General features: G+C 55.1%; 1 protein-coding gene across 1 annotated transcript in view; it reads right to left on the bottom strand.

Annotated features, from left to right (window-relative positions):
- Window positions 1-14,278, bottom strand: part of CDH23 (cadherin related 23) — a 419,760-nt gene that overhangs the window by 75,779 nt on the left and 329,703 nt on the right. The window contains exons 29-34 of the mRNA XM_055274603.1: window positions 14,074-14,222; window positions 8,991-9,126; window positions 7,222-7,610; window positions 5,251-5,352; window positions 4,933-4,935; window positions 969-1,118 (exon numbers count right to left, since the gene is read on the bottom strand). Of these exons, the coding sequence (XP_055130578.1) occupies window positions 969-1,118; window positions 4,933-4,935; window positions 5,251-5,352; window positions 7,222-7,610; window positions 8,991-9,126; window positions 14,074-14,222 (929 nt within the window). The remainder of the gene's footprint in view (window positions 1-968; window positions 1,119-4,932; window positions 4,936-5,250; window positions 5,353-7,221; window positions 7,611-8,990; window positions 9,127-14,073; window positions 14,223-14,278) is intronic.

Here is a 14,278-nt window from a genome sequence, read left to right as displayed (position 1 = left end):
CAGGTGTGGAGGAGAGGTGACAAGGTCAAGCCGAGCGGGACTCCCTGGTCCTCCTCTGCCCACTTGGGCCCTCTGTTCAGCAAGGGCTTTTGGGAGTATAGTGTTTTAAGCAGAAGTGATTCATCTCCCTCAAAATGGGGGTGCAGGCCCATGGAGGTAGTGTAGCACCCATAGAAGATTCCGGGGCTAGGGGATGTCAGTATCCTGGCCTGGGAGAGTGGGGCAGGAGTCCCATGGCACTGATGTCTTCCCAGGGTAGAGGGGATTGTGCTCACGCTGTTGGGGCAGGCACACGCTGCGGCGTTACCTGGACTCTACTTGGTTCTTATAGCAACCTTGACAGAAAGCAACTGTTCTCCTCAGTTCACAGGGAGGAGGCTCAGAAACATGGAACAACCAGCCAAGGTCACACAGCTTGCAAATGCCAGAGGTCTGAACCCACACACTTTTGTCTCCAAAGCCAGCATCCCTCGACCCCCTAGACCATGCAAGCCATGCTAACACCCACAAACACACGGCCCAGTGCACGGAACAGATGAAAGCTGTGTGACCACTGGTGGGTTTGTCACTTCTCCCTCTGCAATCTGGGGTGTCCAAACCTGGAGCGACAGCAAGCGCTTCCTGCCATGGGGCTGGGCCCGGGAAGCAGGAGGGAGGACGAGCATGTCCTCTCAGGGAGCTGGGGCTGCGTGGGTAGGAGTCACCCGGAAAACAACTTCACTGCGGGGCTGAGCCTTGGCTGGCCTTCGGGCTCCATGTCCACATGACCCAAGCAGGGCCACCGGCCTGCATAGCTCTGAGGCAGCTCTGACCCTTCTCCCTGACCACAGACTGGGTGATTGCAGGGGCAGAGACTGGAAGAGCCTGGTGCTTGTTGATGGGGGTGGCTCAGAAGGCCCCTCCAGCTGTGGGAGCTGTGGGAGCCCCACTGACATGGTGGATCCCGGCTGTTTCACTCAGTGACCCACCTGCCCATTGCTGCCAGCGTCAGGGTCCCAGGCCTTGACAGTAGCCACTTGCTGGCCCACAGGGCAGTCCTCGGGTACGCTGATCGCGGAGTCGGAGGTGAAGTCAAACCGGGGGCTGTTGTCATTCTCGTCCAGCACAGTGATGTAGACCTGAGGGTGAACGTGGTCGGAGACCTACAGCCTCCTTCCCCTCCCTGGCCCCAAACACCTGGGTCCCACCATGGGTCCAGTAGGGACCAGAGCCCCAGTGGGTTCTGGAACATCAGCAAACCCTCAGAGCCCACCGAAGCCTATCCTGACTGTACAAAGGAGGCCCTGGGCCCACAGCTCCTAGCAGTCTGATTGGTGTGGGGTGGCAGGTAGACACACTCAAATCTTAGCTAGGAGGGCAAGGGAAGAGGCCTGGTGGGAAGACTGTCAGAGGTGATGGGGACAGGAGAACTGAAAAGCCAGGCCATGGCTAAAGTGGATGGAGGCTAGGAATGCTGGTCTAGCACGAGCAAAGCTTCCCTTTTTCATGAAAAATAAGGAATCTAGATTTTAAAGTGAAATTGGCTGATGAGTAATAAAATTTAGGGAAGAAAATTAAGTGTGGGCTGTCCAAAACACATCTGGTGGCCAGATATTGCCCGAAGGTGTCTTTGTTTGCAACCTCAGGCTTAGAGGGAAGGAAATGGGCCCAGGAGCAGGAGGGGGCTGCAAGGTGGCTTGGTCCCAGTGGGTAGAAGGGCAGATGGGGAAGGCATGTGAATTTCCGACTGTCAAATAAAAACCAGGCATGCAACAAATGGCACGCAAGAGCATATTGTTTTCTGTCTGTGGCTCGGGCTTCTTGTGGAGAGTCAGGAGAGTGAAGGCCTGCCGCGGGTGAGGACTCCAGTCCACAGACGGCCACAGGCCACCGCGGCTGGAATCACAGGTACCCAGGGGTTCACTGATGAGGGCGTGAGGGGGGTTGGGGGAGCGCAGGTTTTAGGTATCCCAGGACAGGCCTTCTACCACTGCCCTGCCCCAGGCCAGACCCCATTCTCTGCTTCCCTGCGTGTGGGGTTCAGGGGCTCCCAGGTCCTGCTGACTCTGCACAGGACTCATGGGGAGCCGGCTAAGCCTGTGCATGCTGCAGAGGAAATTCCATGCAGGTTTGACTGCTCAGTCCCAGCCACACTCCCCCATCTGTAGGCAGCTCTCAGAAGTATAGGAGAGTGAGCCTGGGCTTCGAAGCTAGGCCAACCCAACTACTTATGAGCTGTGCGATTCTGGAAAAAGTTATTCAAGCTCTCTGATTTTCCATTTCCTCAGCTGAAAATCAGAATGACAACACCTGTTGGGAGGAATAACTGAGCAAACAGAAAGTGAAGGGGTGGCACCTACTCTTCCCTGTTCCCGCTTCCTGCCTGGCAGACATTCATGATTTCTCTTGCAAGACTCTACCCATCTGTCATGAATTTTGCTATGGAGTTCCCTAAGGTCCCTGAGCCCCAGTCCGCTCATTTGAAATGGGAAAAACAATACCTATCACACTGTTCTCAGGGTGAAAACAGACAAGGGTCCTTGTGATCGGATCCCTCCCAAACCCCGTCACTCTAGCTAAGGCCTCGTTTAGACTCACCGTGGTTCCTCATACCACAGGGCCTTTGTGCTTGCTGTTCCCTCTGCCCGAAATGCTCTTCCTTTTTAGGCTGGGTTAACTCCCATGCATTCTGACACTCCCGGCTTGAGTCCCTTCCTCAGGGAAGCTCTCTTCTAGTTCCCTGACACCTTATTATAGGCTTTCTCTCAGGGCATACATTTACTGCTGTGATCATTTGATCGATGTCTTTCCCTCACTGTATCTTAGGAAGGCAAGGGATATGTCTAATTTTGGTTTCTCGCTGTAACCTGAACCCAGCCTAGTGCCTGGGACACAGCAGGTGTTCCCACAATGACTACTGCTCTGATCTTGGTGAGGCTGCAAGGCAGGGAAGAGGGGGCTGCTGGACTTCCCAGTGGAAGGGGGTCGGCCTCAGTGGGCGAGGAAGGAGGACAGGTTCCCAGGCCTATGGGAATGAGATGGGTGTCTGTGTCTTCACCCAGGGCCTCACAATCCACATTGCCCTCCCCTACCCCCTGAAGGCCTGAACTTACTCAAGAGCTCTTATGGCAGAGCCATGCCCTACCCAGCCTCCCCCTTCTGGTCTGCCTGACCACTCCTTCTGGGGCCGGCCAGGGCTGTTGGGGACAGGGAGGAGCCAGGTGGAGGTGAGCTGTGGTTGGGTTCCGGCCTAGCAGAGGAAATGTTTCCACCTTTAAAGGGCCCCTTCCTCTGCCTCCACCCTAGCACCTCAAACAGTGTTTGGGGCTACCGGGGCTGGTGGATCTGGGGCAGCGGCCCCTGGGAGCCTCTCAGAGGAAACCAGGGCAGAACAAAAAGGGGTGGGCCCTGCTACCCAGAAGAGGGCAAAGCACTATGGAAATACAGGGGCATAGGCAGCAGCGTGTGCTCCGAAGCCCTCAACAGCCGTGCTGAGGAAGTGGCTGGCAGTCCACGTAGGGGGACCTCCTTGCCATCCTTCCACCCTTGGGCTCCCACTGGCCTCTCCTCCCAGCCTTCTCACAACACCTGCTGTGTGAGGGCCAGGTGGGCCCATTGTGTGAATGAAGAGGGTGAGGCTCAGTAAGAGGGTCCCACTTTACCCCTGAGTGTCTGCCCCTTGGCTGGGAGTGGCAGGACTCAGGTGGCTTGGCACCCACTGCCCGAGCACTCTGCTCACCGGCTGCCCTTGGGGAGCACAGCTGAGGGGAGCTGTGGGGGCTTCTTGCCCATCACAGCCTAACTCACCCCCAGGCTGGCCCCACGGATGGAGGGGGCCTTTAGGTATGGCCCAGCCACAGCCAGAGCCGCTAGAACTGGCCACCTCCAGGGAGCCTTGGGGCCGAGGGCCCCAAGAAATTGTATTCGGCTCTTGGCTTGGACACTGAGTTGGCTTCTAGCTTTTTAAGGTTAATGTGACAGGGACTCAGCAGGGCATGGCAATGTGGCTGTAACCAAGGCTGATGATGAGCCTGATGCCCCAGGTGGTCTCTAGATGGTAGCTGATGTGACTGGCCAGTGTCCAGGCCAGATTGATGGCTGAGTGTCCTGGCATCACCACAGGATGTCATCCCATGGACCTCTCTCAGGTAGCTGGCCCTGGACCTACTCCCATTGCAAGCCCAGCGTGAGCTCCCCTGCCTGCCTCTCCCTTCAGGCCGGGCCGTCTCTTCTAGGAACGTTGTCTGCCTCCTCTGACCTCAGTGGGACCCCTCCCCCAGGGGCCCCAGCACATGGTCTTCTCTGCCTTTACTTAGAGGCTGCCCTGAGGGAGAAACAACCTGTGCCCATGGTCCCCTTCCTAAGCGCTCCCAGGCCCCGCAATGTACGTCCCACCCTACACACTTGCACCAACCCCCAAGAGAGGGAGGGGGTCCCCTTTATGGATGCAGCAGCTGAGGCATCAGGACAGAGCCCCACTGCAGTCACACCTGCTTCCAGGACTGACTTACAAAGGGCTTTCTCCCTGCAATCTCTTGCTGCTTCCATCTCATCCTCTGAGGATGGCAGGGATGCCGGCATGACCCTCGTTTTAGACACGAGGAAGGGAAGCACAGAGACGTTAAGCAGCTTGCCTGTGTCACACAGCCAGCAAGGAGTGGAGCTGGGAGGAGGCCTCAGTGGTCTTCCAGTGATTCCTTTGCTAGTGCTCTCCCCGCCCAAGACCCTACTGGGGCTAGGCAAGACACAGAGGGCACAGTTGGAGGCAGGGGACACGCCCCAGAGGGGCCTGAACTCGGGTGTGAGAGTGGAGGCACTGGGAGGGTGCCTGCTGCAGGCCTGTCCACGTGCCTTCTCTCTGGGAGAGGTGGGAAGGTCCAGGGCCAGGCAGAGCCCGGCCAGCACTGGCCACGGCCAACAGCACAGGGGAGGCTCCAGCCACAGGCTACTCACCTTCTGTAGGCAGAGGCGGCAGCAGGAGGGGAGCGAGAGAAAAGGCAAAGATGCAGATGGTTAGCCAGCTGTGGCTCTTCCAGACCCCACTCCTGGCAGTGGTCTCTGGAAGTGCCACCCTCCACCTGCCTGAGGTCTCATCCTAGCCCAGCCTGCTGGGAAGGTGTGGCATGGCTGGACACAGCGAGGTCTCAGGCTATCAAGACCCTCGCCCACTGCCTGGCCCATACATTGGGTGGCTGGCGAAGACGTGGGTTTGGAAGTGTCATGGCCAGCGATGGGCCGCACCTGAGGGGCTCTCACCCTGGTCCCACTCACCACGGTGGAGTCCACCTTGGGGCCGCCGTCATCTGCCACCACCGTCAAGGTATAGAAGTCGCCCTTCTCATGGTCCACCAGGCCCTGGACTGTGATCACACCCTGCAGGGAAGGGGCCAGATGGGTGAGTGACATCGCACCCTTGTTAACCCTGGTCATTCTGCCCACTTTCCCACCTCCATGTCACTTCCTCTGCCCGGCATAACTTCCCTAGGACGCTCTGTCTGTTGAATTCCTTCTTCTCTCTCACATTTCACTGGGAAGCCACCTCTTCCATGAAGGCTTCCTGCTTCCCCAGCCAGGTACGACTGCTGGGCCCCGAGGGGCTCCACCACCCCTCTGCTGTAGTTCTCTGCACATCTTCTTGTGGTACTCTGATTTGCATCCTGGATTATTTCCATTTCCACTTCTAGCCTGAGAACTCTTTGAGGACTGAGAAAGGTCTTGTTCATCTTTGTGTCCATTTGTGTTCCCAATATCCTCTAGGACAAGGCCTGTCACGTTATAGTGATTCACACCTTGCCTACTTTCAAAGAAGGAATGCTGATAAAAGATAACACTAAAGCAAAGACGAAGGAGTAAGAGCCTGGCAGTAGATAAGAGACTGGTGTACCAGACAACTAGCTAAGAATAACTATTGCAATGAAGCCCAACATTTATATCTGAGCTTCCTAACAGCCAAGGTGAAAAGGGAAATATGACTTGCAGAGCTTTCTGTGACGTTGTGATATAAGAAATATGCATTTGGTCTCTGTCCCTGGTTCCTGGCACAAAGCTCTTAATCCCCTGGCATTTCCTAGGTGATAGGAGTCTTTTGTTCTAATGAGGCAACTCTTGGTGGGCTCCTGGGTTGGGGCTGATCACCAGAAAGACCAAGCCAGGATAAGCAGCTTGAAATGTTCAGCCCCGCCTCTACACCCCTTATTTTCCAGGAAGGGGAGAGGGGCTGGAGATTTGGTTAATAATTGATCGTACCTATGTGATGAAGCCTCCATAGACATCCCTGAACTACAGCGTTCAGAGAGCTTGCAGTCTGCTGAACATGTAGGGGTGCCTGGAGGGTGGCATGTCCGAGGAGGGCACCGAAGCTCTGAGCCCCTTCTCCCATGCCTTGCTCTGTGTGTCTCTTCATTCGGCTGTTTGTTGGTATCCTTTAGAATATCCTTCGTAATACGTTGGTAATAGTAAGTAAAGTGTTTCCCTGAGTTCTGCAAGCTGCTCTAGCAAATTCGTCGAACTTATGGAGGGGGTTGTGGGAACTCTGATTTCGCCGGTTGGTCAGAAGCATGGGTCAAACAACCTAGAGGTTGTGATTGGCAGCTGAAGTGGAGGCAGTTTTGTGAGACTGAGCCCTCAACCTGTGGGATCTGACACTATGGTGTCTGCTGGAGAATTGCTTGGTGTGTGGGAGGGGCTGAGCTGTGAGCCTGTGGGATCTGACACTAATTCCAGGTAGAAATGTTCAGAATTAAATCAAACTATAGAATTCCCAGCTGGTGTCAAGAGAGTCAGATAATTTGTTGCTGGTATGGGGGAAAACCCCACACACTTTGATGACCAGAGGTGAAGGGATCTGTGGTGGGTGTGAAAACAGAAGGAAAAACAGAAGGATACCAGCCTACATAGGTATAAACTTTATCTTACCCCTACATATGAAAATGGATGTGTTACAGGGGTATTTATCTCAGGGACTTTTTTTTTTGTTTCTTTTTAGGATACAAGGTCTCACTCTGTTGCCTGGGCTGGAGTGCAGTGGTGCAAACGCAGCTCACTGCAGCCTCCAAACTCCTCGGCTCAAGCAATCTTCCTGCCCCAGCCTCTCAAGCAGCTGGGACTACAGGTACACGACACCACACTTGGCCATCTCAAGGACACTTTATGACAAAGACGAGAGTGCTGTGCACATAGAAGGAGCTCAACCAACGTTGGTTAGATTGGAAGAAATGGTGCTCCCTGCCCCCAGCCCCTCACCGTGATGGCATCTATCTTGAAGAGGGCTTTGGCCTGGGCGCTGGTGTAGGCGTCGAAGCGGTATGTGATTTGGTTGAGGTTGTCGATGGAGTAGGCCTGGACCCGCACAATCTCGGAACCCAGTGCCAGATTCTCCAGGATGGCAGCCTCGTATGAGGCATTGGAGAACTGCACGGCCTCATCTAGCTCGTTGAGCAGAGTGATGTAGACGCTGCAGAAGCCCTGGTTGAAGGGTGGGGCCTGGTCAGTGGCGGACACATTCATCACGTAGCTGGTCTTGGTCTCGTAGTCCAGGTAATCCATGGTGATGATAAGCCCTGTGCTCTCATCAATCTCAAACTTCCCCTCTGCGCCCCACAGGATGCGGTAGTTCACCAGGCCACCGTCCCCTGTAGGAAGACACAAAAGCTGTGCAGTCCCAGATAGAACTGAGTGGGGCTGCTCTGTGGCTTCTCAAGCTGCCACACCCATATCCCCAGGGTGGCCCACCCAGCATGGGCTGCCCCACCTCTGTGGGCAGGATCATCCTCAGAGATGTGGCAGAGGATGTGTTAAGGTCAATGTGGATGGCAAGGTCCAGCATGCACTGTTGAGCCTTCCTCTGGGGCTTGGCCTTGGCATCAGAGATATGACAGAGGGAGTTGGGTCTGCTCCTGGAGCCTCAAAATTCAAGCTCATGTACCTCCCTTTGATATCTGGACATACAAGGGTTGGGGGAAATGAAGGATCTCTTGTCGTGGAGGCTTTGATCTAGAAAGCATCCTCACAGGTGGCCAAGCCTTGATTTGGTCCCTTCGACAGAAGGGCTTCAGTGTCAGGGACACCTTCCCCCATCCTCCCCACTCCCTACACCCCAAATTCCTGTGCCTTGAAACAAACCATTCAATCAGGAGCTAGAGCTGGGATTCCTAAGCTGAAGTTCACAGACCTCCAGGGGCCACAGCCGCGTATGTGCCCTAAACTCTACTAACGTGCCTGAGATTCCGCCTGAGAATTTGCAGCCATTCCTCCCTCCACCCCGTCTCATGCATGCCACAGATAATCTGAGGATGCTGAGAGAGGAGCTGGGAGCCACCAGAGTAGCTGACACGAAGGATGAGCAGCTCAGGTAGCCTCTCTGGGGGACAGTGGGTCCCCAGAAAATGCTCCTTTTCAGCTGTATCCCTGACTGGGGCACAGGCCAGACAGCCCAGGCCACACAGAGGGCCACAGAGACCCGGCATGCTTCCCCTTCATTTTGCACTGCGGGCTGTGGCCACCTCTGGGGCTTGGGCCCTCAGCAAGGTTCAGGCTGCCTTCAGGCTACCGCCCTGCAGCACAGGAAGGGCACTGCCCCTTGTACACGGTCAGGGGGCTGTGTGTGCTAGGCCCTGAGCTGGTCCTGGAGGGCATGGAGGGGCTGGAGGAGCAGGCCTGGCAGCAGCCAGCTTTCTGACGGGTCCTCTTTACCCCTCCCAGCTCTGCCCAGCCCCTCTCTAAAGGCTAGTGGGAGCTGCTGGGTCCCGGGATGACGGAGCTGGACTTCTTAAGCTGTGGCCTCTCCTCTGTCCACCCAGTGGTTGGGACAACTCTCCCTGATTCCAACCCTCTCAGGCTGGTGCATCTGGTGGGAAGTGATCAAGACCATCCCAGCAGCCCCTCCCTGGCCTAGACATGGCTAAATGAGGAGCCTGAAGCATCAGGGATGACCATTTCGAAGGAGGGGCTGGGTGAGCTGGGGAGGTTTGCTCTGAGCAATGGGACCCCCGGCTTCCTCCTGCCAGCCTCACCAGAGTCTCGGTCTGTGGCTTGGACCATGATGACTGACGTTCCAATGCCTGCGGTCTCTCGAAGCCCCAGACGGCTGTACTGCTGCTGTGTGAACACGGGGGCCTCATCGTTGACGTCCTCCACGTACACAATCACCTGAGGGAGCCAGGCCAGGGGTGCAAGGTCAGGGTAGGGTGGAGGCTGGGAAGCCCAGGGCTTGGCCCACTGTGGCCGGCTTGTGTGGTCACTGCTTTCCTGGGCCTGCTGTGAGGTCCTATCTGGTGGGTCGCTGTGACCTACCACCTTGCACAGCACCTGGATCGTGGCAGGTGCTCAAACATTACTTGTTTCGGAATGAACTTCACCTTGCTCTTGGCTTTTTGACAATGCTGTGGAACATCTGACTAATTAGTGACTCTTTGGAGCCACCAGTTTCCCAGCTATAAAGTGGTAATATTAAGATAATAATTCGGCTGGGCGTGGTGGCTCACGCCTGTAATCCCAGCAGCACTTTGGGAGGCTGAGGTGGGCGGATCACGAGGTCAGGAGATCGAGACCATCCTGGCTAACACGGTGAAACTCCATCTCTACTAAAAATACAAAAAATTAGCTGGGCGTGGTGGCGGGTGCCTGTAGTCCCAGCTACTCAGGAGACTGAGACAGGAGAATGGTGTGAACCCGGGAGGCAGAGGTTGCAGTGAGCCAAGATCGCGCCACTGCACTCCAGCCTGGGCAACAGAGCGAGACTCCATCTCAAAAAAAAAATAATAATAATAATTCACACTCCATGCCACTCCTAAGGTTGTTATGAAGACAAAATGAGCCAGGGCCTGCAAAAGTTCTTGAAAAAATTCAAAGGGATCCCAATCAAATATCAAAATATATCTTGGAAAATAGAGGTGAAAATACAATGGCAGTTGTAGTAGAGAATGTCAGTGCTCAGCACTCTTTACGATTCTTGTGCACCTTCTCACGGCCAGCTCCCAGCCCCTAAGGCTCTTTGGGGAGGACCAACCCCACCCCACTGCACCCACACCCGGGCTGATGGAAACCAGCCCAGTGAGCATAAATGCCTGGGAACTTCCGTCCCCTAGGGCAGCCCTGAGCCAATGATTGATGGGTGTGGAGAGCAAGGACTCCAGCTTCCTTGGCCCTGTTTGGGGCAGTGAAGGGATGCTTTAGGGCTCCCTGGGGGACGGAGGCCTAGCTCCCTCCATGCCACTTTGCTGGCTGTTTTTCCTTGCTGGTCGCACCCTGTTCCACCTTTTCCTGTGGGTGCTTCTTACACATTACTTTCACACCAATCCTTGTCTCAGGGTTTGCTTCTGAGGCCCCCATCCAAGGCAATGGCTGTTTCTGAATTGTGCAATTACGCACCATTTTCCTCACCGCTTACCAGCACTTTCTAAGTTCTCTTTATGAATGTGTGCACTGTACATCATGAATATAATACAGTTTAAAAGGTGTTTATGGAGGCCAGGCACGGTGGCTTTTGCCTGTAATCGCAGAAATTTGGGAGGCTGAGGTGGGAGGATCTCTTGAGCCCAGGCATTTGAGACCAGCCTGGGCAACATAGTGAGACTCTGTCTCTACAAAAAATACAAAAAAAAAAAAAAAATTAGCCAGGGGTGATAGCACGCACCTGTAGTCCCAGCTACTAGGGAGGCGGAGGCAAGAGGATCGCTTGAGCCCAGGAGTTTGAGACCAGCCTGGGCAACATAATGAGACTCTGTCTCTAAAAAAAATTAGCCGAGGGTGGTGACATGCATGTGTAATCCCAGCTACTAGAGAGGCTGAAGTGGGAGGATTGCTGGAGACCAGGAGTTTTTAGCTTTTAGCTCTTTGCTCTATGCTGGGGTGAGCTGGCCCCAGAACAGGAAAGGCACCCTCTTCCCAGCCAAACAGAGCCGGGGCCGGTAGGAACTTGCCAGCAAAGTAGAGAGGGGAGCAAATGGGGAAGGGGCTGTGATGCCCCATACAGACTTTGCATGTGGTGACCGCACTAAGGGAGGGGCCGGCGGCATGTGCAGCAGAGGCGTGTGTGTCTGGCATCTGGTCACTGCCTCTGGGATCAGCCCTGCTTTCTCTTTGGAGATTAGCTGGGAATCAGCTGGAGAGAAGTGACAGAGCTTCTGGCTGGTAGAAGCTGAAAGCAGCAGCCTGACCAGTGGAGGACTCTGGGGTGGGGAGGGTGGCAGGGCTGGGGGCAGAGAGGCATATGGGTGTAAAAGTTTCTCTGCATCGCTGCTTCTAGGGTTCCCAAAGCTCTGCTGTGTCATTAGAATTTTCATGTCCAGACACCCAGAACCCACCATGCAAACTAACGTGTCCACTCCAGAGCACAGCTGTTCACAGGCTGGAACCTTCTAAATTTGGCTTCACCCAGAACTTGGCTGGGGAAGATCCTGGGTAGGGTGGGTGCGGGGGGGAATTTGCATGGATGAATTTCAGGAACTCTTTTTCTGTAAACAGAAACTAACCACTCCTCTTTCAAAACTGTGCGCCTTACCCTTCCTGAATCTGCTTGTCCAAATGACCTTGACTCCAAGGGTTGTGGGGAAACAACAGGGCCAGGCTGACAGTACAATGACAAGATGAGGGAGGTGGCACGGAGCTGGGGTGTGGCCTATCCTCCATGAGTCTGGCTACATGCCACCATCCTCTGGTTGGTTTCAGCCTTGTTTTTAGCAGCAGACACAGGAGGAGGCAAGATAGTTTGCAAACTTGAGAGGCACAGATGTACAGGAAGCAGAGGTCTGTCAGGTTCTTGCTGAGCAAGTGGGAGCTACTGGGCTTCCTGGAGAACCAGACCTGCTTTCTGTCCAGTGCTGTACCTGTCCAGTGCTGTGCCAGTGCAGTGCTTTGCCTCAGTTTCTTCATCTGCAAAATGGGGTGCTAGTGGTTAGGAGGACAGGGAGAGGAGGTATGCGTGGGCATGTGTGCGTGTGTGTGTGTGCCGTGTACACCCTTAGACACCCAGTCTCTACGGGGACTGTCTCACTCTGTACTCCCCTGCCCCTCACTGGGGCTGTCCCCGGTCTCTGAGGCAGGAACTGGAGGATGTGGATGGTTCCTACAAGCCGTCTCTCCCCTGCTGCTGGGAAAATGAGTCCAGCGGAAAGCCAGAGTCCCCACATTGCCTGCAGGAAGGTCCCCAGCTCTCCCTGGTCTCATGGGTGTGGAGGCTATGTACTACAGTGCCACCAAGCACCTGCTCCAGGGGCCAGCCCTCAAATTCTCACCTTAAAATTACCCTGTGGGGATGAGGCAGTGGTTTCTGACTGGGCTTTGAAGAGGCTTGTGTGAGGCAGTGGGGTATAGTGGTTAAGGGGACAGGCTAGGGCTGGCTGCCGGGGCATGAAGACTGGCTCCACCCTTACCGCTGTGTGACCCTGAACAAGTCGGCTAATTCCTCTTTGCCTCAATCTTGTCATCTGTAAAATGGGGGTATTAACAGTGCCTACTTCATAAGGCTATTATGAGGGTTACAGAGGTTAAAGTACACGAGGCATTTAGAAAAATATCGGGCACGTGTGAGGGTTTATTATTCCTCAGGGTTCATGGGGAGATGGGCAGGAGGTAAGTAGCTGAGCGGGTGTGGCTCTGGGAGCCCCACCCCTGCACTGATTGTCACAGTCTGGCTTCGATCTGCTTTACACCGTACCCTGGGATGCTGCACATCATTTTGTTTATACAGAAGGTTTGTGGCTAAAAGAGGTTTGCAGCCACGATGCTGAGGCACTGATGGGAGGAGATCCTGGAGGCAGGCGCCCACCATGCCTGGGGGAGGGAGTGGGGAGCGAGGGTCACATGGTGGGCTGTGGTTAGGAAGCCTGAAGTCTAGAGACCCAACCCCAGCTTCGCTGACATCAGTCACTCTGTGCCCTGAAGTGGGCCCCACACAAGGCAGGCTCTGATGAGGGCGTACTGACCAGCCCACGAATGAGATTCACAGTTATGCAAGCCAGCGTGGCTGTGTGCATGTCCAGGTCACTGTGTCTGAGTCTCCATCACCAGGGCCCTGTAAGAACCAGGGGATCTGACCCTCTCAGCCATTTCCACAGGGCAGGTCTCACTCAGGGCAGTTGCAAAGACCCAGGTGTCTTCCCAGCTCTTTCTGGGGCAAAGCGTCGGGGGTGTCAGCAGGACCTGGGTCAGGGCTGAGTCACCCACCTCAGCACAGCCCCTGTGCAATCAGACCCATCGTGTTTGTGATCGTGAGTACCCGGTGACCACCGCTCATTGTTTCCAGCCTGGGGGAAGCAGGGGGTGGAGATGGGGCTGATAAGAGGAGCCGGGCGCTCAGTTCTGGGTGAAAGTCCCTGCTTGCTCTGCGTGACTCTTCCCATCTCCCTCCTACTCCCGATGTCTGGGGTCTGACTCACTGGTTTAGAGGAAGGGGCTGGGGGCTGCTGAGTGTGTAGCGGTGGGGGTGAAGCGGCCTTGAGAGGTCATCTCATTCATTTCAGTCATCCCCCTGCTGGCGGTAGTGCACATAACACAACCAGTGGGAACATCTGTGTTTAGGTTTTCAGCCATTCGGGAGGGCTAAGGCTGATTTGATTTTGGCTGCACAGATAAGGCTGGGCAGAAAAGAATACATTTGACAAGGCAGCTGGTAGAGGTGACTGGAATATGTTAGGGTCACTTTCATTGGAAAGGGCACTGAACTTGGATTCAGAAGATGGGGGCTCCAGTCCTGATTCTATCACTAGCAACTTCTCTGTGCCTCAGTTTTCTCACCTGTAAAATGAGGTTAGCATCTGTACCTCCAAGATCACCCACGTGAGATTTCCTTGACTTACCCTAGAGAGCTCTGTGGATACAGGGGTTAGTACAGTAAGGACATCTCTTTCATTCCTTAGGACAGACATCAGTATCACTGACTCCTTTCCACAGCTAGAGGAAGAAACTCAGAGCAAAATGACAAGTCCAAGTCCCAGGCTGGGCATCTGTCACCGAACCCTTAGCCCCAGATGTCATTCAGCACCTAAACCAGTGGTGGCCCTGCCCACACCAGGCGCCAACTAATGGCCTTCTCTGTTCTAGCTGTGGGCTTGGCCCCGTCCTGAGGTCAGCACCCTAGCCCGCCCCTAGCCTCACCCTGACGGAGCTCCGCGTGGGGCCCAGGTCGTGGTTGTAGGCCTCCACTATCAGCACGTGGGATGAGTTCCGCTCCCGATCCAGGGGCTGGGGCCCTCGCATCAGGAGCCCATTGCTGACATGGAGCCGGAAGTTGTTGCCATGGTTACCTGTGTGGAGGGACAGACCCCCTGGAGCACTGGCCCTGCCCAGAAGTCTCCTGCTG

The sequence above is a fragment of the Symphalangus syndactylus genome, chromosome 4, assembly GCF_028878055.3.
Source record: "Symphalangus syndactylus isolate Jambi chromosome 4, NHGRI_mSymSyn1-v2.1_pri, whole genome shotgun sequence".
Classification (NCBI taxonomy): domain Eukaryota; kingdom Metazoa; phylum Chordata; class Mammalia; order Primates; family Hylobatidae; genus Symphalangus; species Symphalangus syndactylus.
Note: the sequence above shows the minus strand (reverse complement) of the source record. Positions and strands in the feature narration are given on the sequence as shown.